The sequence below is a fragment of the Ornithorhynchus anatinus genome, chromosome 13 (assembly GCF_004115215.2).
Source record: "Ornithorhynchus anatinus isolate Pmale09 chromosome 13, mOrnAna1.pri.v4, whole genome shotgun sequence".
Classification (NCBI taxonomy): domain Eukaryota; kingdom Metazoa; phylum Chordata; class Mammalia; order Monotremata; family Ornithorhynchidae; genus Ornithorhynchus; species Ornithorhynchus anatinus.
Genome location: NC_041740.1, coordinates 21,566,763 through 21,592,277, shown reverse-complemented (window position 1 = coordinate 21,592,277; position 25,515 = coordinate 21,566,763). Strand labels below are relative to the sequence as shown.

At 54.7% G+C, this 25,515-nt stretch overlaps 1 protein-coding gene across 3 annotated transcripts in view; it reads left to right on the top strand.

The window, feature by feature from the left end:
• Positions 1-25,515, top strand: part of RSU1 (Ras suppressor protein 1) — a 200,171-nt gene that overhangs the window by 98,491 nt on the left and 76,165 nt on the right. For all 3 annotated transcript variants that reach the window (XM_029077785.2, XM_029077784.2, XM_039913889.1), the window contains one exon: positions 10,085-10,217. In XM_029077785.2, the coding sequence (XP_028933618.1) occupies positions 10,085-10,217 (133 nt within the window). The remainder of the gene's footprint in view (positions 1-10,084; positions 10,218-25,515) is intronic.

Genomic DNA, 25,515 nt, shown 5'->3' with positions numbered 1-25,515 from the left:
CCTGGGTCTCCCTCCCTTTTCAGTTCCACTTCCTCCTTTTGGAAATCACGTCTGAATGAAGATTTCTTCTCCCCAGGTCGGGTTCCCCCTCCTCTGTAACGTTGGTTATTTGTTAAGCGCTCACCGTGTGCCGAGCACTGTTCCGAGCGCTGGGGTAGACGCGGGGGGACCAGGTCGTCCCCCGTGGGGCTCACGGTCTCGGTCCCCATTTTACAGAGGAGGGGACTGAGGCACCGAGGAGTGACGTGACTTGCCCAAAGTCACACGGCCGACAGGTGGCCGAGCCGGGATTCGAACCCGTGACCTCCCACGCACTTATACCGACCGGCAACCCCGTCGTACCATGTCATTTTCACGTCCCGCCGTTGAAACGCCCAGTTACCCGCGTGTCCGTCTTTCCTTTCGCTTTTGGCCTGCAGAGTATTTGGTGTCTGTCTTCCCCGCCAGAGCGGAAGGCAGGCGTGGCGCGATCTAACTATCCCGGTGGCTTAGGACAGCGCTTTCAGCAGCGGGATTAGTTCAGTCGTACCTATCGAGCGCCTACTGTGCGCAGAGCACTGTACTAGGCGATCGGAATGTCCGGTTCGGCAACGGATGGAGCCGGTCCCCGCCCGGTGACGGGCTCACAGCCTAAAGGGAGGAGACGGGACAGCGAAACAAGACGTCCTCGTCTAGGTGAATGGTGATTACGAAATGCTGTTCGTCTTGATGATGCCTTATTTGGCTTTATTATGTTTAGTCTTATTCTGGCACTCGGGTGGTACGAAATGAAGAATCGATGCGTCCCCTGCCCCCGACAGGCTCACGCTCAGACTCGACTCGGGAAAAGCTCACGCTCAAGCCTAAGAGGTGTCAACAATTAAAGTGGTAAACCTAAGCACGTATGTCCCGAGGGTGGCCGTAGATAAATTCTGAAGCGGTGGAGCGGCCGATGGGATTGTAAGGCAAGGGGCTGGGGAATTAATCCGGGAAAATTGGTTGGAGAGGTGAGATTTTAGGAGAGTGCGACCTGTCTGATTACAGGGAGGGAGGGAGTTCCAAACGGGGGGGGGGGGGGCGGGGAACAGTGTGAGTGAGAGGACAGAGAGCAAGTCACAGCTAGAAGGTTGGCTTTTTTTTAAATAAAAAACGGTATTTGTGAAGTGCTTACTATGTGCCAAGCACTCTGCTAAGCTCTGGGGGTAGATACAAGATAATCAGGTTGGACACGGCCCCGGCAGACAGCGGGCTCCCAGCCTCGATCCTCGTACGGCGCTCTGCACGTAGTAAGTGCTCGATAAATACCGTTGGATGAATGAGCGGATTTTATAGATGAGGTAACTGAGGCACAGAGAGGTGGAGCGACGTGCCCGAGATCACCCAGCAGACGCGTGTCGGACCAGAACCAGCTCCTTCCGCTAGGCGACGCGGCTCCCGGCTTGCGAGGGGGCGACGATAATAACGTTGGTATCTGTTGAGCGCCTGCTGTGTGCCGAGCGCCGTACTAAGCGCTTGCGGGGTGGGGGGGGGGCGGCGGATAGGAGGCCGTCAGGTTGTCCCACGTGGGGCTCAACGGCGAGTCGGGGAACAGAGGTCGAAAGGCAGACCGGCCAAGGGGACGGGCGACGGAAGAATGGCTTCGGGCCGAGAGCCAGGAGTCTCCCTACAAGGGGAAGAAGCCCGCGAAGTCGTCGGAGGGTTTCGGGAGACGAGGGCCGGGGGCCGAGTGAGGCGATCGAGGCAGCGGCGGGCGGGGTAGCTCGGTGACGGCTGGGACATTTTGCCGTTCGCCCTCCCTCCTCTCTACAGTTGGGTTTTCGCTGGGATATCGAGAGCAGCGACTGAGTTGGTGATTCGGTGCTCGATCCTGTTTATCTCGATTCGATTCGTGGCCACTGTTCTCGTCTGTCCGTCTCCCCCGGTTAGACCGCGAGCCCGTCAGAGGGCAGGGGCCGTCTCCGTCTGTTGCCCGTTGGTCCGTTCCAGGCGCCCAGTACGGTGCTCTGCACGTAGTAAGCGCTCAATAAATACTATTGAATGAATGAATGGGGGGGGGGGGCGGGGGGGGGCGGCGTGACTGAAGGCCGCATATCCAAGTGGAAAGGCGAGGCAGAAGGGAGCGGGAGAAGAGGAAATGAGGGCTTAGCTGGGGAAGGCCTCTCGGAGGAGATCTGCTTCCAGTAAGCTTTCATTCATTCAATTCATTCAAGAGTATTTATTGAGCGCTTACTAGGTGCAGAGCACTGTACTAAGCGCTTGGAATGGACAAATGGGGAACAGATAGAGACGGTCCCTGCTTTCGAAGGTGGAAAGACTAATCTCCCGTTGGATATTAAAGAGGGACAGCATTCCAGGCCGGAGACAGGAGGTGAGATCCCGTCTTGCCCCCCGAAAGTTCGCATTTTCCCTCTCCTCCCTCCCCTCTGCCTGGGCACTTGGCTCTGTCCCCTCTCGGCACCGTGACGTTCATCCCGCCCTCCGGCCCGTCTGGAAAATATCCTTCCATTTCATTCGTTCATTCGGTAGTATTTATTGAGCGCTTACTAGGCGCAGAGCCCCGCACTGTGCGCTTGGAACGAGCAAGTCGGCAACGGATCGAGACGGTCCCCGCCGTCTGACGGGCTCACGGTCTGATCGGGGGGGACGGACGGACGGGAACGATGGCGATGAATAGAGTCGAGGGGAAGGGCGTCTCGTGAGGACGGTGACGACGTACGTTTCGTTAACAAAATAAATAGGGTATTTTAGTGTCTGTTTGCCCTTGAAGACTCTGAGCTCCTTGTGGGCAGGAAATCTATCAGGGAAGCAGCGTGGCTCAGTGGAGAGAGCCCGGGCTTGGGAGTCGGAGGTCGTGGGTTCGAATGCGGCTCTGCCACTTGTCAGCTAACGGGACCGTGGGCGAGTCACTTCGCTCCTCAGATGGGGATGAAGACCGGGAGCCTCACCTGACGACCCCGTATCTACCCCAGCGCTTAGAACAGTGCTGTGCACCTAGTAGGCGCTTAACAAATACCAACGTCATTACTGTCACCGACTCCGTTGTCCTTTCCCAAGGGCCGGTTCGGCCCTCTCCGCGCCGTGAGGGCTCGGGAAATGTCGCCGAAGAAATTGGCGAGGCGACGCTGAGGCGTGCCGAGGCAGAGATAATAAGGCTCGATAATAATATTTGTCGAGCGCTTACTCTGTGCAGAGCGCTGTTCTAAGCCCTGGGGGATACAAGGTGAGCAGGTTGTCCCACGTGGGGTTCACGGTCTTCATCCCCATTTTACAGATGAGGGAACTGAGCCACAGAGACGGGAAGTGACTTGCCCAAAGTCACACAGCTGACAAGTGACTCCCGCGCCCGGGCGCTTTCCGTCGAGAGACGTTCCGCGCCTCTTCTCCTTACCCGTCATTTGCCACTTAGGCCAGTGAGCACGGGCCAGGCCCATCGAGGAGGTGTGGATGGATCGGCGTAAATCGTTACCGCCTGTTACAGTTACTGTTACTTCGGGAGAAGCAATTCGAGCCCGTGTCCCGTTGGCCACAGGGTGTACATCCTCCCCCGTAACCGCTGACGCCTAAGCGATGCTCCCCGATCGGGCGGGGGGTCCGGAGAGGTGCACGCTCCGTTGATCTTTTGGCCCGAAATGCAGAAGAGATCCTCAGAGGCAAACGCATCGTTGCGGGAAAAACTCTCGGGAGGGTCGTCTTCCTCCCGGAGATCGATCCTCCGGGGTTCCCTTGGCCGGGATTGTGGCGGGAGCGGGCCCGGTTGTGGAAATTGCGTCCGGAAGCGCCTGTTGTGTTCCGACTGCTCAGTGCCGGGAATAAAGGCGCAAATGAGAATTCATCCCCCAGAGAACGCCCGACCGGAGAATTAAGGCGGACGGGAGGAGGTGGAGACGGGCGCAGAGGAAGGATGGAACGCCGACAACGCGAGATCGATAGCCCTGACAAGGACGATGATTGATAAGAGGGCGGTGGGGGGGGGGGGGGTGTCGGCTTCCTCGCGGCTCAATCTAACGGTCCGGACGGCCACGGAGCACAGCCGGGGATCGCTGCGGTCGGAAAGCGGTTCCTTTTGGGAAAACCCGACATTTCCGTAGACTCCGCGGCGACCGGACCCCCGCGGGCCTCGGTGCCTCCGCGGGAACGTAACGGGCTGGGGTGAGAGAGTGCGAACGCGGCTCGCGATCGCCAGCAATCGACGGATCCGACCCATCGAGCGCGCGCCGGGCGCAGAGCACTGCACTCAGCGGTCGCCACGCCGTGCCCTCGCTACAATCAGTTCCTTCACGCCGGTTCCCTGAAGTCTCGGGGCCGACGCTCGTTGCGGGCAGTGAAGGTGTCTACCAACCCGGTTATATTGCACTAACCCGAGCGCTTAGTACGGTCCCCTAACCACAGTAGGCGCTCGGTAAAGCAGCGTGGCTCGGTGGAAAGAGGCCGGGCTTCGGAGTCAGAGGTCGTGAGTTCGACTCCCGGCTCCGCCACCTGTCAGCTGCGTGACCGTGGGCGAGTCACTTCACTTCTCGGGGCCTCGGTGACCTCGTCTGTAAAATGGGGATCAACCGGGAGCCTCACGCGGGACGACCCGGTGACCCCGCATCTCCCCCGGCGCTTAGAACGGTGCTCGGCACGTGGTAGGCGCTTAACAGATACCGACGTTGTTATTAAATACAACCGACGACGGTGATGGAGAAGGAGCAGCCGCAAACTTCATCGAGGAGGAAGCTTCGAACCGAAGCGTGGCCTGGCGGAAAGACCTGGGACTCTCGGGACCTGGGTCCTAATTCCGTTCGTTCATTCGGCCGTATTTACTGAGCGATTCCTGTGTGCGGAGCACTGTGCGGGGCACTTCCGGCTCCATCCCTTGTCTGCTGCGGGACCTCGGGCAAGTCACTTCACTTGCCTGTGCCTCAGTTCCCTCGTTTGTGCAAGGGAGCTGAAATCCTCCTCCCTCCCATTCAGGCCGTGAGCACAGCATCATAATGATACGGTTGGCATCTGTTGAGCGCTCACTACGTGCCGAGCACCGTTCTAAGCGCTGGGGTAGACCCAGGGGAATCAGGTCGTCCCACGTGGGGCTCACGGTCTTCGGCCCCGTTTTACAGATGAGGGAACTGAGGCTCCGAGAAGGTAAGTGACTCGCCCAAAATCACACGGCTGACGGGTGGCCGAGCCGGGATTCGAACCCATGACCCGTGACCCCAAAGCCCGGGCTCTTCCCACTGAGCCACGCTGCTTCTCGATCTCATACCTACCCCCAGCATTTATAACGGCGCTTAGCGTGGGCAAGTCACTTCACTCCTCTGTGCCTCGGTTACCTCATCTGTAAAACGGGGATGAAGACCGTGAGCCTCCCGTGGGGCGACCCGATGACCCTGTGTCTACCCCAGCGCTTAGAACGGTGCTCGGCACATAGTGAGCGCTTAACAAATACCCAACAGAGAAGCAGCGTGGCTCAGTGGAAGGAGCGCGGGCTTGGGAGTCGGAGGTCACGGGTTCGAAGCCCCGCTCTGCTGCTAGTCAGCTGTGGGACCTTGGGCAAGTCACTTCACTTCTCTGTGCCTCGGTGACCTCATCTGCCCCATGGGGATTAAAGCTGCGAGCCCCACGTGGGACCACCCGATCCCCTCGTATCCCCCCGGTGCTTAGAACAGTGCTTTGCACATAGTAAGCGCTTAACGACCACCCCGACTTTTGTTTTTAACAAATGCCAGCATCATCATTATTAGTAGTAGTATTATTAATTGCTTAACAAACACTGTAAAAAATTGCTGTCAGCGCAGAGGAGGCTGGCTCACCTTGGAAACGTAGCCAAGGTGATTTTCCTTTCAGAAGCTGAGAAATTGGGTTTCAAGGCTACAAGAAGCGGATTAAAGCACTGGCCTGGGAGCGAGAGGACCTGGGTTCTAATCCCCATTCTACCATGTGCCCGCCCTGTGACCTTGGACAAGTCACTTCCCTCTGCCTCGGTTCCCTCGGATGCCAGATAGGGATTCAGTATCTCTTCTCCTTCCTACTTAGGCCGTGAGCCCCATGTGGGACAGTCTGGTTAATTTCTATCTACCCCGGTGCTTAGAACGGCGCTTGACACGAAATACGCACTTAGCAAATACCTTTTTTTTTTTTTTAAAAAAAAAAAAAAAAAAAAAGTCCTTCTGCCCCGTCTCACCTGGAGAAACGCTTGGAGGATTTGTTGGGGATGCCTGTGAATGTCACTGCTCTTTTCCCGTGCCCAGAACCGTCTTATCCCATGCTCGGGGGCGGGGAGAGATCGCAGGGGGTCGGATAAACGGGGTAGCTCGCCCCGGAAGCCTGAAGCCGAAATCCTTCTTTCCCAGAGACCCTCGGCGTCTCATCTGCTTTCTGTCGCTACGGTGTTTTTCCAGAACAGAACCAAAATATCCCACTCAGACTCGGCTCTCTATCTGTTTGCCTGTCGTTGATTCCCCGGGGGTCCGCTGGGACGTTGATTCCGGGGCGTATTGGCAGTTTCATCTCTTCAGACCCGGACGTGGCTTGGCAAAATGACTTAATACTTGACTGATTATGAAGTTTAGCCAGTAAATTAGGGGAATTGGTAATATTGAAAATAAATAAAAATGACAACCCATCAGACCAAAAGCTGCCCTCTTTTAAGCCTAAACCTAACAAGGCGTAAGTGAAGTTAGAAAGACCGTGAGAGATTTGGGTGGGGGGGGGGGGGGGGGGCGCGGGGGCGAGATTTTAAATGACCTGCTTTTATTAAAATGGCAAATGACGCGGTTAAATTTTCTGAATTAGTCTCTCCACTTTTTATGTTGGTGGACGTGCCCCAGTCTCATTAAAGAGTAATTTTCAAAGTATTTTTTTTTGTATTACCAAAGTACCAGTCTCAGTCAGGATACGCAGCAGAAACCGCCTGGACGAAGCGCTCGTCCCCCAGCCTGATTTTTCCTCCCTGTTGCCTCTCCCGGGCACTTAGTTCCACCCCTTCAGCAACTAGATCCTCCACCCCCTCCTCGCTCCCACGGCATTTATGTCCCCATTTAATGTCCCTCTCCCCCGTTAGACGCCCCTGAGTGCTCAGTACCGTCCCCTGCGCAAACTAAATGCCATCGATTGCGTCTCAGAGGACTTCTGAGGGCAATTAACTACAGGGTCACCCAGTCAGGGAGAAATCGGCCATTCATACGTTCATTCGGTCGCATTTGAGCGCTTCCTGGGGGCAGAGCGCTGGACTAAACGCTTGGGAGAGTACGGTACGACGGTGAACGGTGACATTCGCTGCCCCCAACAAGCTCACCGTCTAGGGTCGGGGAGACGGACATCAACAGAAATAAATCAAATTACAGATGCGTACGTAAGTGCCGTAGGGTTGGGAGCGGGGGAGAGCCAAGGGATAACTGTGGACCAGATCCGATTCCGGAATTCCTGGCTCAGAGACCGTGGAAGTGGTTGAAGAGTTAGACCCCCGTACCGTTGGCTAACTCACTCTTTCAACGCCAGAGGTCATGGGTTCGAATCCCGGCTCGGCCACTTGTCAGCTGTGTGACTGTGGGCAAGTCACTTCACTTCTCTGTGCCTCAGTTACCTCATCTGTTAAAAAAAAAAAAAAAAAAAAAAAATGGGGATGAAGACCGTGAGCCCCACGTGGGACGACCTGATTCCCCTGTGTCTACCCCGGCGCTTAGAACGGTGCTCGGCGCATAGTGAGCGCTTAACAGATACCAACAGTATCATTATTATTCCCCGCCAAACCTCGATAAGTCGACGGCCCCGGCCTCCACGTTGTGTCCCCCCTCCCCGACTGGGGACGGCCCTGGATCGAAATACGAATGTATTTTTATGGATTAAAAATGCCACCCCGATTGAGGGATTGCCTTCCGGACTAAGCTGACTCCGCACGGGAGTTCAGGAATTTCGAACCGTTGGGGAACGAGGCCTTGGAAAGTAGGCTACGTGAAGCCCGCTGTGATATTTCTTTCCATTTCATGTTCTCGACGCCAAGTGCCTCCCTGGTACCACGTTTTAAGAGTACAGAGAGGGACAGGGAGCGGGGCTGAGTGTGTGTGAGGAGACAGGTCAGTCGTTCAGTAGCATTAGAGAAGCAGCGTGGCTCAGTGGAAAGAGCCCGGGCTTTGGGGTCCGAGGTCGTGGGTTCGAATCCCGGCTCGGCCACTCGTCAGCTGGGTGACTTTGGGGCGAGTCCCTCCTCGCTGCCTCAGTTACCTCATCTGTAAAAGGGGGATCAAGACTGTGAGCCCCGCTTGGGACGACCTGATTCCCCTGTGTCTACCCCAGCGCTTAGAACGGTGCCCGGCACGTAGTAAGCGCTTAACGGATACCAACGTTGTTATTATCATTATTATTAACTCCCCTTTGCCTCAGTTACCTCATCTGCAAAATGGGGCTCGACAGTGTGAGCCCCATCGGGGACAAGAATTGTATCCAACCTGATTACCCTGTACCTACCCCACTGCTTGGCACATAGTAAGTGCTGAAGAGATACCTTGCTTAATATTAATATTAAATAGACTGTGAGCCCCCATGAGGGGCAGGGACCGTATTAGATACGGTCTAATTCCCACCCGTGTTTTCCTTCCGAGCGCTTAGTCTTGATGTTGTTTTGTTCTGTTTTGCTCTGCTGTCTCCCCCGTTTAGACCGTGAGCCCGTCGTTGGGCGGGGATCGTCTCTATCTGTTGCCCAATTGTCCGTGCCAAGCGCTTAGTACAGTGCTCTGCACGTAGTAAGCGCTCGCTAAATCCTGTTGAAAGAGTGGGAAGAACCTGGCTTCTAATTACGGCTCCCCCATTTATCTGTTGCGTGACCTCGGACAAATCAGTTCTCTGGGCCTCAGTTACCTCAACTGGAAAATGGAGATGACATACCCGTTCTCCCTCCCGGTGAGACCGCGAGGGACGGGACGGACTCATTTGGTAATCTTGCCGCTAGCCCAGTTCTTAGTACGGTGCTTGGCACACAGAACTTAAAACTCTAGACTGTGAGCTCGTTAGGGGCAGGGAACGTGTCTGCTAATTCTGCCGTACTCTCCCAAGCGCTTAGTACAGTGCTCTGCCCATAGTAAGCGCTCCACAGATGTCAGCACCAGAGGATGCTTGACGGACCTGGATGATTTTGGTCTCTCCCATTACAGCGGAAGCTCCGCGGGAGGCAAGGAATAGCTCACTCCGCTGTTGCTTTGCTCACAGTAAGCGCTCAATAAATACGATCGAACGAATGCGCACTTCCCAAGTGCCTGGTACGGAACAGTACGCTAGCCAAATGGGTTGCTCCTAGTCATCCCCAAATCAAACCTTCCTAAGGACCCGTCGTCGATGAGTCTACTTAAAACCCTTCCTGAGCCCTCGAGCCTTTCTGATTTTTCCCTCCCTGGTGTTTTTCACTTTCCTGTCCTAACCGCAAAATAAGGGTGTTTCGGTATCTGTTTAGATTGCCGTTCCCAGTCTGTTGGGCCTGAATTAGCTGAACGGTAGCGGGCGGTCCGGTGGGCATGGCTCCGAATGCTTTGGTGTCCTGCCAATGGGTCTCCACAGATACCCTGCTTCGTCAGTCGTTTTCTCACCGAACGGTGTTGATGGCGTTATCTGTAATCTGCATCCGACGGAAGATAGGCCTAGGAGTGGCTGCTCTGGGATTTGGGGTCAGGTTGTGACATCCTGGCGGCCTCGGGCCTCTCCTCCTTCGCTCCTCCTCAGTAACTCCGTACAGTCTTTGCGGAAGTTAAGGATGAATCAGCTTGTGTCGGGGGAAGAAACGTTCGCTGGGGCCAGGAAGCAGGGGAGGACACGGGGGGAGAAGAAGCCCTGCCTCAGATCCACCTCCCGACGGAATTCCGGGAGAAATCCCTGTGATCCTCCCATTCGCTGCTTGGGTATCTTGTGCTGTGGCCAGCTTGATCACGATGACCTGGGAGCAGGCGCACCTGGAGGCCTGATTTCATCTGAGTAGGGAGTCAGATAGAGGAAGTTTTCCTGGGGAAATCATCCAACAAGGAAATGTGTAACAGGAAATAGACACCCTATTTCCTTGCAGAGAGTTGTGCCCCCCCCCCCCCCCCAAGCCCGGCCGGTAAAAAAAGATAAAAGTTTCATGCGTCGTGTTTAATTCTTTCAGGAAATTTGGATTTGACTGGCCAGAAGCAAGTGTTCAAAGCAGAGAACAATCCCTGGGTTACCCCCATTGCCGACCAGTTCCAGCTTGGAGTGTCCCACGTTTTCGAGTACATCCGTTCTGAAACCTACAAATAGTAAGTACCCGTTGAGCCGTGGTTTAACGGCAGTTAGAGTTAACTACAGTTCTGCAGACACAGCCTAGATTCGGGGGCTGTCTGGGTCTGCACGTGATGCCTCAGTCTCTCTTGCTCCTCCTCCCCCGCGATCCACGCCCCTCTCATTCTCTGTGTCCCTTCCCACGATTGGGATTTCACCGGCACCATCTAACCTCCTCCCTCCGAGTGGGGCTTCTCCAGGCGGCCGGGAAGGCTGAGGTCCGAAGTCCCCTTTCCCTTTCTCTCTCCTCGTCTCTGCGGCGGCCCCGTAAAGGTGGCAAGCGGAGCGGAGAGTCAGGTCGGCTGCCTTTCTCTTCGAGTCTTCCATGTGCCCTTTCCCAAGCCCAGCCAAGCACAACCTTATACTCTATCGCTTGGGATGTGTTGGGATTGAAAAATAATTTTCAAAGCCCTTTCGCATCGATCCTCTCCTTTTATCCTCACAACAACCCTGTGACCCCGATTTGAGGCCTGGCTTTTCGGTGTTTTTACTAGGCGACCTTGGGCCGCTCACGTTGTCTCCCCGGGCCTCAGTTTCTTCATCAGTGAGGCAACAGGGATAGGACGGATTACGGGCCCTGCGTGGGACGAGAAGTTCCTGTGTGGTAGGAAGAGGAAGTTATTACCATTTTACAGTTGAGGCAGTCGAGGCCCAGGGAGATCGTGATTTGCCTGCGCCCGGGGCAGAGATGAGGCTAGAACCCGAGTCTCCTGAGCGCCCACGGCTGTTCCCTACAGCGCCTCGAGTTCCGGTCGCAGTCCGCTTCTTCTGGGGCAGGGCCGTGACCACCACCGCGTCGCGGCCCGAATATCGCCGGGGCGGAGGCCGGTCCCGGGCAGCGGGGATGCCGTGGCCAGGTTGTGAGCAGACGCTAAGGAGCACCGCTGCCTCTGTGACCGTATCTGGAATTTTATTTATTTATACTGACGGCCGTCTCCCCCTCTGGGCTGTAGGCTCGTTGTGGGCAGGGAATGTCTCTGCTATATCGTTCTGTTGTACTCTTCCAAGTGCTGAGTCCAGTAAGCCCTCGATAAATAAGTTTGACTGACTCTTGCCTTCCCTAGAGCCAGGGAGACCCAAGTGAGGGGAGAGGGGACCGAAGGGGAACCACGGGCTACACGCAGTCCAAGCCTTTTCCCTTGTCTTTGGTCCGGCCCGACCTTGACCCTGACTCTCACCTTGGGCATGGGCTCAGAGCTGCTACGAGGGGAGCAGAAACCCTTCCATCCAAGCCAAAGTCAAGGCAGGAGGAAGGGTGAGAAGGGAGAATACCCAGGAGGCAGCATATCCTAAGTGGAAAGAGCACGCGACTGCAAGTCAGAAGACCCCGATATGAGTCCTGGCTTTTCAGTGTTTCTCCTAGGTGACCTTGGGCCGGTCACGTTGCCTCCCTGGGCCTCCGTTTCTCCATCAGTGAGGAAGCGGGGATAGGACAGATTACGGGCCCTGTGTGGGACGAGAACCAAGTCCTATCTCCTAATTTTGTAGCTACCGCGGCCCTTAAGACGTAGTGAGCTCGTAAAAAAAGTCCGTGATAAAAACGATCACTTTTCCAGTTTGTGACTGTGTGAAAAAAAGTCCCTCACTACGCAGGCGACGGCCAGGGAGCGGATGGAGCGGGCTGGGTGGAAAAATAACAGAAAAAGGAGAGTTCCCATTCAGATACGGCGCTCCTGGCCCACCGCTGAGTGGGGGATTTTTGCAATTCCAAATGGGGAGGGGCTGGAATGTGGGAAGGTTGGGGAAGAAGAGGTGGTATGGAGTGGGGAGTTGAGAATCTCAGTTTCTTCCTTGATAATTTAGGCGGGTCCGGAGAGAGGCGTTCTGTGTCCTAGAGACTGAGGCAATTAACGAAATAAGAGGAGCTGCTGCCGCTGAAGCTTAGATGTATTTCTGTCACAGAGATTTTTCGTTGAGCATTCATTGTGGGGATCCCACCTCTGGGCTGCATTTAGGTTTGCAAATGGGAGCCTCGCTCCATAAGAATGGCTGTGGTGCCGAAGTAACTTAATTTTCAGAGACCCGGTTGAAAGGTTACGGTTAGGAAAACGGATTTGAAGATGTCGGTTGAGCCGATTTTTGAAATTGAGACCTATGGGGGACGTGGCCGTGAATGATAAGTGGGAGAAGTGTTGTTTCAACTGGAAGGCAAGAAAAGCGTAAGGGATATTTGAGAATGAATTTGCACTTCTGAAGGGTTTGATCTATTTTGAAATCCTCGCGCTTGGGTCGGTAAGGAGCCAGGCCCCGCCCGCAAGGAGTTTCTGTCCTGGTCCCTCGTGGATAGAATCTCCCTAGAGGAAGGAAGGAGAGACGCTGGACCCGAGACACGTACAAGAACGAAACAAAGCAGGGCCAGAGTTGTCTTCCTCTGCAGGCCAGGGGAGAAGCAGCGTGGCTCAGTGGAAAGAGCCCGGGCTTGGGAGTCAGAGGTCATGGGTTCTAATGCCGGCTCCGCCGCTTGTCAGCTGTGTGACTTCGGGCAAGTCACCTAACTTCTCTGGGCCTCCGTTACCTCGTCTGTAAAATGGGGATGAGGACTGTGGGCCCCATGTGGGACAGTCTGATCGCCTTGTATCCCCCCGGCGCTTAGAACAGCGCTTTGCACATAGTAAGCGCTTAACAAGTACCACCATCATTATTATTATTATTTCACTGCCCCCGGGAATTTCCCTAAGGAATACCGCACCTCTGCTTGAATGGGGAAGGAGATTCAGCTTTGGACTCTCTCCAGTGGTCGGGTACTGCCCCAGCTGATATCATTTCCGCAACCTTTATGGCATCGTCTCACCAACTGACCAGCCTTCCTAGCCCAGTCGCGTTGTTTCTCTCATTTAAAACGCCTGAGATTTAAAATTTCATTCCACCACTGAAATGAAGTGGTCTCTCGGGGCCATCTTGCTTTCTGTCGGCATGCTGGCGGCGTATGAGAAAGAGGAGGCGTCAGGATGATGATTTAAGTCCCAGTGGAGGGTCAGCCAACGCCCCGAACCGAGTTTGATTTTGGTCCTCTAGGCACCGGGATTGCCTCCTGAGGGAGGAGTAGCCCTCGACCGGACCGACCCGGCCGAGAACCCGGTCCGAAGGGTTTCGGGAAAAACCGTTCTGTCCACCACACTGCGCGTGCTGGCTCCGGCCTGCGCGTTCCCTGAACTTTGAAAAGGAGGAGCCACCCTGTCTCTGCGAACCCAGCGTCGGTTGGACCCGCTCCCACGCGGCTAGTCGGGTCTGGCGTGGGTCACAGAAGAAGTGAGTAATTGGGGGCACATCTCAGTGGCGGGTGAAAAGCACATTCCCCTGCAGCTCCTTGCCTTTCCATTTATTCTTAAGAAAGCGCCCGTGAGTTTGGTTCCGTCACCTCTGTCGGGGTCATCCGTTTAGCCCGGGATTTGAGGTTAAAATCCCGTAGGTGTTCCGGGGAGGCCTCAAAGCCGAGCAGGCTCGTCACCTCCGGAAAGATCCGGAATGGTGTTAATGCGCCGTGGGCCCATGATCTCTCTCTATTGTTTCCACATTAAGTGGCAAGGAGCTTTTCCAGGCGGCGGGCTCGATCTTGGCGGGGCCGTACCCTGGGTGAACGGGAGATGGATTTGCGGGAACCTCTCGCGTTTATCGAACCTGCCTTTTATTTATCTGTACGGACTGTTCGGGGAGTTCACGTCACCTGGGGAGGTGCAGGCTGTTTTGACGGGCCCGGGCCTCTCCTCCCCCCGCCCCCGTTATGAAGAGTTCCCTCCCCAGTGCTGCGGTGCATTAAAGCAGCGTTACGTCCGAGACTGGTCGATGCGCGGGTCCTGGCTTCGGACCGAGGGGGCTTCGGGAGGGAGCACAGCAGAGTTTCTCGGCTCTCCCACCTCTGACCCCTCGCTTTCCCTGAGCCCCCAGCCTGGAACTCCCCTTCCTGTCCCCTTAACTGATCCAGTCCCCATCGTGCAAACCTGCCTAAAATCCTTCTGCCCGCAAGAAGTCTCTCCCAACTAATTCACAACCCCCCCCCCCCCCCCCCGCCCCCCATCAACCTCATATCCATCTTTAGCACTGAGGGATGGTATTTTATCCAAGCCTCAACCCTCATGTACATATGTGTATTTTTTATATATGCGCTTGACGTTCACTTATTTATTACGTCTACTCTCTACTGCGTCTTATTCTTCCTCCTGTTCCATGCCTTATAAATAATTTATCTGCCTCCGTCTGTTAAACTGTAAACTCCGTGTGGACAGGGAATGTGTGTCTCGCTCCTGTCGTTATCCCAAAAGCTTCTTTAACATAGTATTTAACACTGTGTAGGTACCCGGTGTAAATCATTGATTCAAGTGCTTAGTTCCCTGCGCATTAGAGAACATTCAAATATCACAGATTGATTCAAGGTCAGTCAGGAAAGGGGCTCGCTCTAGGCAGGTTTTTCTCGGGACCTCTTTTGAAGGGAGAAAAAAAATCCCCCCAACTTTGGTAACAAATACTCCCATGTTTTCTTAACTTTGCGTTACTTTTCTGGACGTCCACAAATGCCACGACAGAGTAAAATCACCACCTGGTTTGTTTAGAGAGCTAATAGTGTCTCCTGCTTGTAATTTGCTAAAAATGCATTTTCCGGGGGCTCAGACCCTCGGAAGAGACTGCTGGCAGTGTTTGGTTTTTAACACGTCCATCTTTTGGCAAGTTTTGGCTCCAGACATCGTCCCCTCCAATAGATGTCAAAATCTGTTCCTCTTTTACGTATACGAAGTCCCACTAGAAATTTTGGAGATTTTGAGAAATTCTGTTTGTATGCTCCTCCCGTCGTTTTCCTCTCCGGTGACCGTAAACCAGAATAATTTGTGACCGATGGGAAGGCCGTGGAATCGGGTGGAAATTATAGGGCAGAATCCAGACCGTGGTCCATGCGGACAATAGTTTTATGTGTCCTTGGATTGCTATGCAAAAAGCAGCCCCAAAACTTTTGCCAACTAATAAAACCGAAGCCTCCGCTGGAAAGGACTTAACTAAATGTTTTATTTTTATTCATGACTCTAGTCAACTTTCAAAGTGACCTTTATGTTGTAAGCACATTCTCAGAGGATCTTCTGTGTCTAGAATAGTGACAGAGAGAGATGATGGATCGTATGATTTAGAGGCCATAATATACTCCCAAGTAGAGACGTGAATGCTTGAAACAAAATAGTGAATTAAATTCCTATGAAGAATGGAAATACTGTGAGATCGTTTGACTTAATTGGATGAAGATACTACCTGAATGAGACTGAGCAGAGGAAGGAATGGGTAGGTGTGGCTGGTCACATTGAAAAGCAGGAGGAGGATTTTTAATTTTATTTTTTTCTTTTCAGTACGCTTGGAATGAATCATTCTGTCTCGATCAGTTCTCGTGTGGAAATTGCTCCTTGGCCATCTTTTCATTTCGGCAAAGGAAATGATTTTACTCTGGCCATGGCGGGGTCCATTAGAAGTCATTACCTGACCGCATCATCTTGATTAAAGCTAATAGTTGGCTGGGTCTCACTCCTCGGGGCGGCGCGGGGCCCGTTAGCATTTATCAGACCGTTGTCGAGCTAAACATCCACCTTTTAACACTTGCTCTAATGGCTGTCGTCTCCTTGCTTGACCTCTTTGTTTCGGGGGGGGTAGAATTATGATAGAACAGTCACCGTTGGTTACGTTTCCGGAAGGAAGATTTCCCCCGAGGGGCAGTCAGGTTGGAGTCAAAATCTCTGACGAGATTCTTTCTGAAAGGGAGCACCTCGCGCTTCGCGCATTTCCATCAGGAAAGGCGGATTGAGAACCCAAGCCATTTAACAGCTGACAAGTTAACACTTAACGAAAGAAGAGGCCTGACAAATGTAAGACTAAGAATGTATCGGTCCAAGGAGACGTTTGGAAAACAGGTATCCTCAAGAAGCTACGGTTTGCTAAGCATTGCCTTCCGCAGCTTCGTTTCCGGTGACGACGTGATTCGGATCTCATTCCTTTCGATCTACGCTGGAAAATGTTCTCCCCCCTTCATCTCCTCCAACTAATTACGGTTACCTCATAACCAAGACCGTCCCTGTCGTTATTTCACGCCTTTGGCTAAAGAAGAGTGTTTTAATGAATCCATTCTCTAGTGATGCCCTGCAGAAGGCTTCCCCCCCCCCCCCCCCCCGTCTCTTTGTCGATTTCGTTGGGAAGGAGCGCGCAACACTCCATCGTGTCGATGGGCCCGGAGCTGCGGCCAAACCGAAAGTCGTCGAGCCCGACCCCGGGGTGGCGGGGGGTTGGAGTTTGACCTGTTTTTCAAGGCTAAAGTGAAGGGGAAGTTGGGTCCAAATGGCGTCTACAAAATGTTTGTCCAAATCGGTACTCAGAGCGGTATTAAACCGGTAAAATTGGAAGGGTCTCGGCCTGGGCCCAAGCAGCATCTAGTATTTGGATCGGTAATAGCGATAGCATTTTTTTTAAGCAGCTACTGGGTGCAAAACAGTACACGAAACCCTGGGAAAACAAATAATAATAATAATAATAATGTCGGTATTTGTTAAGCGCTTACTGTGTGCAGAGCACCGTTCTAAGCGCTGGGGTAGATACAGGGTAATCAGGTTGTCCCACGTGAGGCTCACGGTCTTCATCCCCATTTTACAGATGAGGTCACTGAGGCACAGAGAAGTGAAGTGACTTGCCCACAGTCCCACAGCCGGCAAGTGGCAGAGCCGGGATTCGAACTCATGATCCCTGACTCCCAAGCCCGTGCTCTTTCCACTGAGCCACGCCCTGGTCCCCGAGGGGCTCGCAGTCTAAGAAAAGGGGTGGATTTTGGGCGATGGACGCACAGGGAAAGATGAAATGATTAAAAAAAAAAAAAAATAAATTAATGGCAAGAAAATTGTTGAATACGAGGGCAGAGAGGTACCGTGGCGTAGCGCAGCAGAGTTTTAGTGGGTCAGAGCCCGGCAGTCGCGACGGTCGCGGCCGTCCCGGCTCTGCCGCTCGTCAGCTGTGTGACTGTGGGCAAGTCACTTCACCTCTCTGTGCCTCAGTGACCTCATCTGGAGAATGGGGGTGAAGACTGTGTGAGCCTCACGTGGGACAACCCGACGACCCCGTATCGCCCCCAGCGCTTAGAACGGTGCTCGGCACATAGTAAGCGCTTAACAAATAGCAACATTCTCATCACCCCAGTGATCTAAAAGTTGAGAAGCCGTCCGTCTTGCTGACGCTCCTTGGCTTTCCCGGGCTGGAGTGGGGGCCGGAGGGGAGTCCCGCTGCTATGGCAACGGCTCTCCTGAGCCGAAGGGATCGTGGGCAGTTGCCGGTGCGGGTACCGGCTAGGAGTCAGTCGGTCTCTGGTACGGTGCTCCGCAGCGCGGCAGGTGCTCAATAAATAAATAAATATCACTCAATAAATCGAGTGAAAAGCCTTCCGGCATTAGCACCGAAGTAAAAGATCGAGGGGTTCGATCGTAGATGCGTAGCTAAAAGAAAATAAGGTTGAACTAAGCAGACGTCGTTGACCCAGGCGAAACAGTGTGCTAGCCAGTGGAATAGCAGTCATTAGCCAGTAATTATCGATCCTCAATCAGTCGATAGTCTCTAATGAGAACTTAGCGTGTGCAATGCACTGTTCTCAGCACTCTGGGAAAGCACAAAATAACAGAGGTGGAATACGCTATCCCTTCCTAGTAGGAACTTACTGTCTTCGGGGGGAAGGCGGGCATCGTCTCGATTCGTTGCTGAAGTGTACTTCCCAAGCGCTTAGCCCAGTGTTCCGCACGCGGTAAGTGCTCGGTAAACCCGACTGAACGAATGGAAGTTAAAATATTCAGTTACAGATGGGGAAATAATAGATCATCGGGATATGTACATTGTGCAGGAGAACCGTGGAATCAAAGCGCTTAAGGGATACGCAGCCGAGTACGTAATTGACGCGGAGGGGAATCGGGAGCTTCGTCGTCGTCGTAATCGGCATTTTGTGGAGAACCTGCGCGGGTAGCGAGCCACAGTAGTACTAATCGTATTGATTAAATGCCTACTCGGTGCCCGAGCACCGTATTAAACGACGACCTCCCTGCCCCGCGGGGGTCCCCCAGTCTAAAAATAAAAATGGGGGAGAGGGAACGGGCGACAGACACTTGAGAGCTGAACCGAAGGACTGAACACGAAGACGAAAGCCGCCGGGTTGGGTCCCGTGGCCGGCGGAGCGGGATTTCAGGCCCCTTACGTCCCTGAGCCCGCGGTCGCTCGCAGCCGCGGCCACGGTGACCTTCCCGGCGTTCTGGGGAGGCGGCGCCAGCTTGCAGCTGCTCGGCTCTGTCTCACTGGGTTAGCGAAAGTCACGGTAGGAGCAGGGTTCCTTGGGGACGAGGAGAGTCGGTGCGAGATCCTGGGAAAGTAGCTTGGCAGTTGGGTGGCGAAGGGCGGGACGGGGCGGTCGGTACTCGGAGAAGGCACGCGGGCAGCCCGCGGCGCACAGGACGCGCCGGAGGCAGAGCCCCGAAAGCCGCCGCGGAGAGGGAGCGGACATCGGAAGGATGCCGCTGGAGGAGACGAGGGTGGGATCGGCGCCGGAGAGGGAGCCGACACCGGGAGGACAATAATAGTAATGTTGGTATTTGTTAAGCGCTTACTATGTGCAGTGCACCGTTCTAAGCGCTGGGGTAGACACAGGGGAATCAGGTTGTCCCACGTGGGGCTCGCGGTCTTCATCCCCGTTTTCCAGATGAGGTAACCGAGGCCCAGAGAAGTGAAGCGACTCGCCCACGGTCACACGGCTGACAGGTGGCCGAGCTGGGATTCGAACCCGTGACCTCTGACTCCAAAGGCCGGGCTCTTTCCACTGAGCCACGCCGCTTCTCTAACGGAAGGTTCCGGAGCGTGATCGGTGACCCCCGTAGGCCCACCGGGGCAGGGTAGAGCACTGGACTTTTTCTCAGCACTTCGGTGCTACTGAGCACCGGAGGACTCGCCCCGTCCGGTAGCCCTTATGTAGATATCTTTTCACTCTCTTGCCCCCTCCTAGCCATAATTTATTTTAGTGTCCGGGGCCCCTCTAAATTGTAAACCCCTTGAGGAGTTTCCTGTAGTGCCAAACTGCTCACTGTACCTCATCCTTATTCATTCATTCATTCAGTAGTATTTATTGAGCGCTCACTATGTGCAGAGCACTGTAGTAAGCGCTCGGAATGGACAAATGGGCAACGGATAGAGACGGCCCCGGCCCATGGACGGGCCTATGCGTCTCGCCACCAACCTCTTGCCCGTCTCGGGCCTGGAAGTCCCTCCCTAATAATAGTAATGATAGTAATGATGATAACTGAGGTATTTGGTAAGCGCTGACTCTGTGCCAGGCACTGTACTGAACGCTGAGGTGAACATCCGTTGCCGAATTGCACTCTCCGAGCTCTCAATACGGTGCTCCGCACACGGTAAGCGCCCAATAAATGGGATCGAGTGAATGAATGCGAGCAGGTGGGGTTGGACGCAGAACCTGTCCCACGTGGGGCCCTCGGTCCATTCGGCAGGTGAGGGAACCGAGGCACGGAGAGGTGGAGCGACTCACACGGGGGACGAGAGGGGGAGCCAGGATTAGAACCCAGTTCCTCCTGATTCTTCAGATCCGACAGACGACTCTTATCGAGGGCACTTCTCCGACTAGGCCCCCCTTCCCTCCTCTCCCACTCCATTTCGAGTCCTCTTACGCCTGCGCCCTTCATTCACCCCTCCTCCGTCCCCCCAGCGCTTTTCTGTGCATAGCTGTAATCTATTCACGTTAACGCCCGTCTCCCCCACTGAACCGTGAGCTCACTTGGGGGCAGGGAACATATCTACCAACTCTGTCGCAGTGTACTCTCCCAAGCATGTGGTACCGTGCTCGGCACTCAACAGATACGGCTGCTTGATGGATTGAGAAGGATACACATTTGTTTGCCCTCTCCCAAAGCGCTCACTCCACGAAGCGCTCCGTAAAAGCTGTCGATTGGTTAAGTGAATGGAGCCGAGAGAAGAGATCCGGAATCGCAGGACGGACCCGCTCTAAAAGGCGCATCTGGCTTCTCGAGCGATTGTTTCTGGGTCGTCCGCAAGCCGCATTCAACATCCGGGGACGGGACGGAATTTATTTTCTCTTCTAATCTTGGATTGCGGTCAGCTGACCAGGATGGAGGCGGTGTCCTTCCCGACAGGTTTGGCCGATGGGGACAAGTGAAAAGAATGAATCAACGGTAACGGGGTGCTCGGGTATCTGTTTCCCACCGAACCGTAAGGGGCCCCACCCAAGCCAGGAAGAACAAAGCCGGGGTTTTGAAGATAGAGAATCCCCTGCGGCCCCAAACGGCGCTGGGGGTTTAACCGGGGGGTTCGGAAGCAGATCGGCCTCCCTGATGAGCCGCAGTCTAATAACGTCCTTGCCCGGAGGCCCCGGGAAGATCAGGGCACCTCGCCGTGGCCTCGAAAACCACGGCAGGACCCGCGAGGGGACGCCTCGTCGCTTCGCGCGCACACGCTGTGAAACGGACCGCCGGCCTCTCCGGCCCGCCCACGCGTATAGCGGAGGATCTTTCCCTCAGAGGCACCGTTCGTAGAGCAGAGAACGGGCCGGGGGAGGTCGGAGAATAAAATTCCCGGTGCCTTCCGAGGAACTGACGGCTGGCTCGGAAACTAGGGGGTGGGCCAAAACGCCAGTATTTCCGGGGCGCGGTGTTTTCCCCGAAAATTCCGCATTTCGAGCCCCAAATGTCTCCGCTTTTCCGTATAACGGAGTCTCCCGGGACTGAGAAGCCGCCGAGACAAATCGATCACGCTGGGCGTGATCTGTACGATATCACTTCCACCCTCTCTCTTTCCTTCTACCCGTGCTGCTGCTAGACAGGGAGTGCGATAACTAATAGGCGGGCGGGGATCGTTTTTCAAATAACAGACAGTAGGCTTCTCTTTCGTATGAATTTTGGTTTTAGTTTTAACGACAGCGCGTTCCGGCAACCGTCTCGATTGGCGGCCCACCGTCGTGGCCGACCTCAGAACGCCGGATTGTTCTTTCCAAGCGCTCAGTACTGCGTTACGCCCACAGTGAGCGTTTCCTCCTTTGGCTCCCCCCCCCCGTCCCTCCACCCTGCCCAAAATCGTCACTCTCGCTAACGTCGGCGGTGGGTTTTACCGCCGTTACGCTCTGTTCCTCCGTAATAATAGTGACGGTGTTTAAGCGCTCGCTATGTGCCGGGGACTGCGCCGAGCGCCGGGGTGGCCATCGAATCAAGTTGGACGCAGTCCGTGTCCCCCGTGGGGCTCACGGCCCCGATCCCCGCGTTACAGATGAGGTGACCGAGGCCCAGAGGGGTGAAGTGACTTGGCCGAGTTCACCCAGCAGACGGGGGCGGAGCCAGGATTAGAACCCAGGCCCTTCTGACTCCGCCACGCTGCTTCATGTTGGTTCACTCCCAGGCAGGACTTGGTGCCCGAAGCCCGGGCTCTTTCCACTTTCCACTGAGCCACGCTGCTTCTCATATGAGTCTCTCCCTATATAAAATCATCTTCTTTGCCACTGCTCATCTGTGGGATTGAACTCCCCTTTTCCCTCTGCTCCCTCTGTTCCCTCTCTACCCGCCCCTTCACCTCTCCTCAGCTAAGCCCTCTTTTCCCCCCTTTCCCCTCTGCTCCTCCCCCTCTCCCTTCCCCTCCCCTCATTCATTCATTCAATAGTATTTATTGAGCGCTTACTATGTGCAGAGCACTGTACTAAGCGCTCGGAATGAACCAAACAGAGACGGTCCCTGCCGTCTGACGGGCTTACGGCCTAATCGGGGGAGACGGGCGGACGAGAACGATGGCGACAGATAGAGTCGAGGGGAAGAGCGTCTCGTAAAAGCGATGGCGACTAAACAGAATCGAGGCGACGCACGTCTCATTAACAGGATAAATAGGGTAATGAAAATATATACGGTCGAGCGGACGAGTACGGCGCCGAGGGGACGGGAAGGGAGAGGGGGAGGAGCGGAGGGAGACGGGGGGAAAAGAGGGTTGAGCTGCGGAGAGGCGAAGGGGGCGCGGTAGAGGGAGAAGGGGAGCTCGGTCCGGGAAGGCCTCTCGGAGGAGGCGAGTTTTAAGTAGGGTTTCGAAGAGGGGAAGAGAATCAGTCTGGCGGAGGCGAGGAGGGAGGGCCTCCCGGGACCGCGGGAGGACGCGGCCCCGGGGGTCGACGGCGGGACGGGCGGGACCGGGGGACGGCGAGGAGGCGGGCGGCGGAGGAGCGGAGCGGGCGGCGGAAAGAGAGAGGGGAGGAGAGGTGGGAGGGGGCGAGGCGACGGAGAGCCTCGAGGCCTAGAGTGAGGAGTTTCTGTTGGGAGCGGAGGTCGACGGGCAACCGCTGGAGGGGTTGAAGAAGGGGAGCGACGTGCCCGGACCGTTTCTGCGGGAAGACGGGCCGGGCGGCGGAGCGAAGGATAGACCGGAGCGGGGCGAGAGAGGAGGAAGGGAGGTCGGAGAGGAGGCCGACACGGCAGTCCGGCCGGGATATAACGAGAGCCCGTAGCGGTAAGGAAGCCGTTTGGGTGGAGAGGAGAGGGCGGATCATGGCGATATCGTAAAGGTGAGACCGGCAGGTCTCGGTAACGGATAGGACGCGTGGGGTGAACGAGAGAGACGAGTCAAGGATGACGGCGAGATCGCGGGCCCGAGAGACGGGAAGGATGGTCGTGCCATCCACGGTGATAGGGAAGTCTGGGAGCGGACCGGGCTCGGGAGGGAAGGTGAGGAGCTCAGTCTCGCTCATGTTGAGTTTTAGGTGGCGGGCCGACATCCGGGTGGAGACGTCCCGGAGGCGGGAGGAGATGCGAGCCTGAAGGGAGGGGGAGAGGACAAGGGCGGAGATGTAGCCCCTCAGCACCGCATTCGTCCGCTCAGCTGCATATATTTTCATTACCCCATTTATTTTGTGCCTCACCTCGACTCTATTTATTTGCTATTGTTTTAATGAGACGTTCATCCCCTCGATTCTGTTTATTGCCATTGTTCTTGTCTGTCCGTCTCCCCCGAATAGACCGAAGCCCGTCAGGGGGTAGGGACTGTCTCTATCGGTTACCGATTTGTACATTCCAAGCGCTTAGTACGGTGCTCTGCACATAGTAAGCGCTCAATAAATACTATTGAATGAATGAATGAATGACCTGGGCTCCACCTGAAGCCGGACGACAAGGAAGACTCGGATCCAAACGCAAACAACGGTTTGAGATTTTCCGGGCGAACAGAGTTGGGGGTAGGAGGAGGTACAACCTTGGCCCTGATTTCCTAAGGGCTCATCTTGCCGGGGGCTCAAAGCACATCGTGTGAACTCTCGGGACACTGGGAGAAGACTGGGGGCATTAGGCCATTTCTCCTCAGAAAATTCCAATTACGCCACCAAATGCAGCCGTTAGGAAGGATGATGGAAAGCCGGGTTGCCCCACCTTCCCTTGCGTCGGGAGAGGCCGGAGGCCTAACCCCTTCTGCTGAAGTTATTGAACTTTTCCCCCAAGTTAAATTGGTCAGCGCTAAATATTGATAACCTTTATTAACTCCCCGTAATCTCTGAGTTCAATTGTTTCGATGCTCCTCTTTACGGCTTAGCGGGATGAGTTACTGCCTGCATTTGCTGTTTATATTTGAGAGATAAATTAGAGATGGCGCTTTTATAATCAAACGAAACTGTCTGCATTGTCTATTCTCGTCACAGTATTATCTTGTTTTATTACACGCTGGCTTTTTATGGACTCCGGTTTCTGCTGCCATGCAGGTAGGTTGAGATTTTCGGGGGCGATTTGGGGCGCTTCGACTGGGCTCGCGGATCAGCGGGCGCCAATTTACGAGCGGTTTTCATCAGCGTTTTAATCGGACAAAGGCAAAAAGGAAGGTTTTTCGGAGTGAATTTTTTTGCCCCGCGTACCCCGCCGTAAAAATAAGGGAGATTTTCTTCTTCTATTTTGACCAGCCTTGTTGCCACTTCCTGGGTATTTTTTAATATTTCATAAATTGTCGTATGCGCGTGACTGGAAATATGACTAAAATTACTTCTACGATGTAAGGAGCCTAACTGTTAATGTTCGTCAGATAAATGTGTTGAACGAGTTTCACAGACTCCTCCGACACGCAAGAGAAGTTTTCCCCTTCCCACTGTTTTTCTGAAATAGGACATGAACAACCTTCTGTTGCCTGCTTTTATGTTAAGCCTGCTAGCGACGGCCATATTCCTTCCTATCTTTCCCGGTTTTGAAGGAATAATCAAATGATAACCATCGGGGAATTATGTTAGCACCTACTAAGTGCCACGCGCAGGATTCTTCTTCGATTGCCATCGAGTCGTCTCCGCCCCGTAGCGACTCCGTGGGAACACCCTCTTCAGACATCCCGCCTTCCGTCATAAGGTCATCCTGGAACGCGTAGCCGTCGGGTTTTCTTGGTCAAGGTGCGGAAGTGGTTTTCCATTGCCTTCTTCCGCGCGGTCGTCCTCTGATCTGCGTTCTGCTCACCTGGTCGTCCGCCTTTGACTCTCTCCCACGCCCGCCGCTGCCCAGCACGAATGGACCTTTCCATCGCGGGTAACCGCCTGTGGCCGAACCTAAGCCGAAAACCCTCCCGTCACGTTAAGGCGTCGATTCGTAGGAGAGAAGCACTGGGTTATATTCGAGATAATTAGGTCAGAAACGGCTCCTGTCCCACGTAGGGCTTACGGTCCGAGGGGAAGGGAGAACGGATGAGGAAACCGAGGCATAGATTAGGGAAGCGATTTGCTCGAGGTCGAAGAGCAGGCGAGCGTGGAGCGGAGATTAGAGCCCGGCGTCCTTGTGCTCATTTTCATGATGGAAAAACAACAAGGACGCGGTCAGCCCCATTCTCATAAATCCGTCTCTCTCCTTGGGAACTAAAGTCCGCTAGCTCTCTGCCTTTCTAGGCCCTCCCAGAGAGGGAGAGGCGTAGACTCCCCGTTCTTGGCATTGTCCTTTCTCTGGCTTTACGGAAGTGTTCGTTCCTTGCACACAGCCCGGTACTCTCCTCCTGGTATCGTGTGGAATTCCCACCTGAGCAGTCTCCCCCAGCGCTCTAATACAGCGCTCTACCGCCGGAAAGCACTAGATCCCCATGTGGGACAGGGACTCCGTCCGACCCGATTACCTCGTATTGATGGCATTTGTCGAGTGCTTGCTATGTGCAAAGCACCGTCCTAAGCGCTGGGGTAGATCAAGGGGATCGCAGACTTCAGCCCCATTTTACAAGTGAGGCCCAGAGAAGTGAAGCGACTTGCCCAAGGTCACACAGCTGACCAGTGGACGAAGGGGGAAT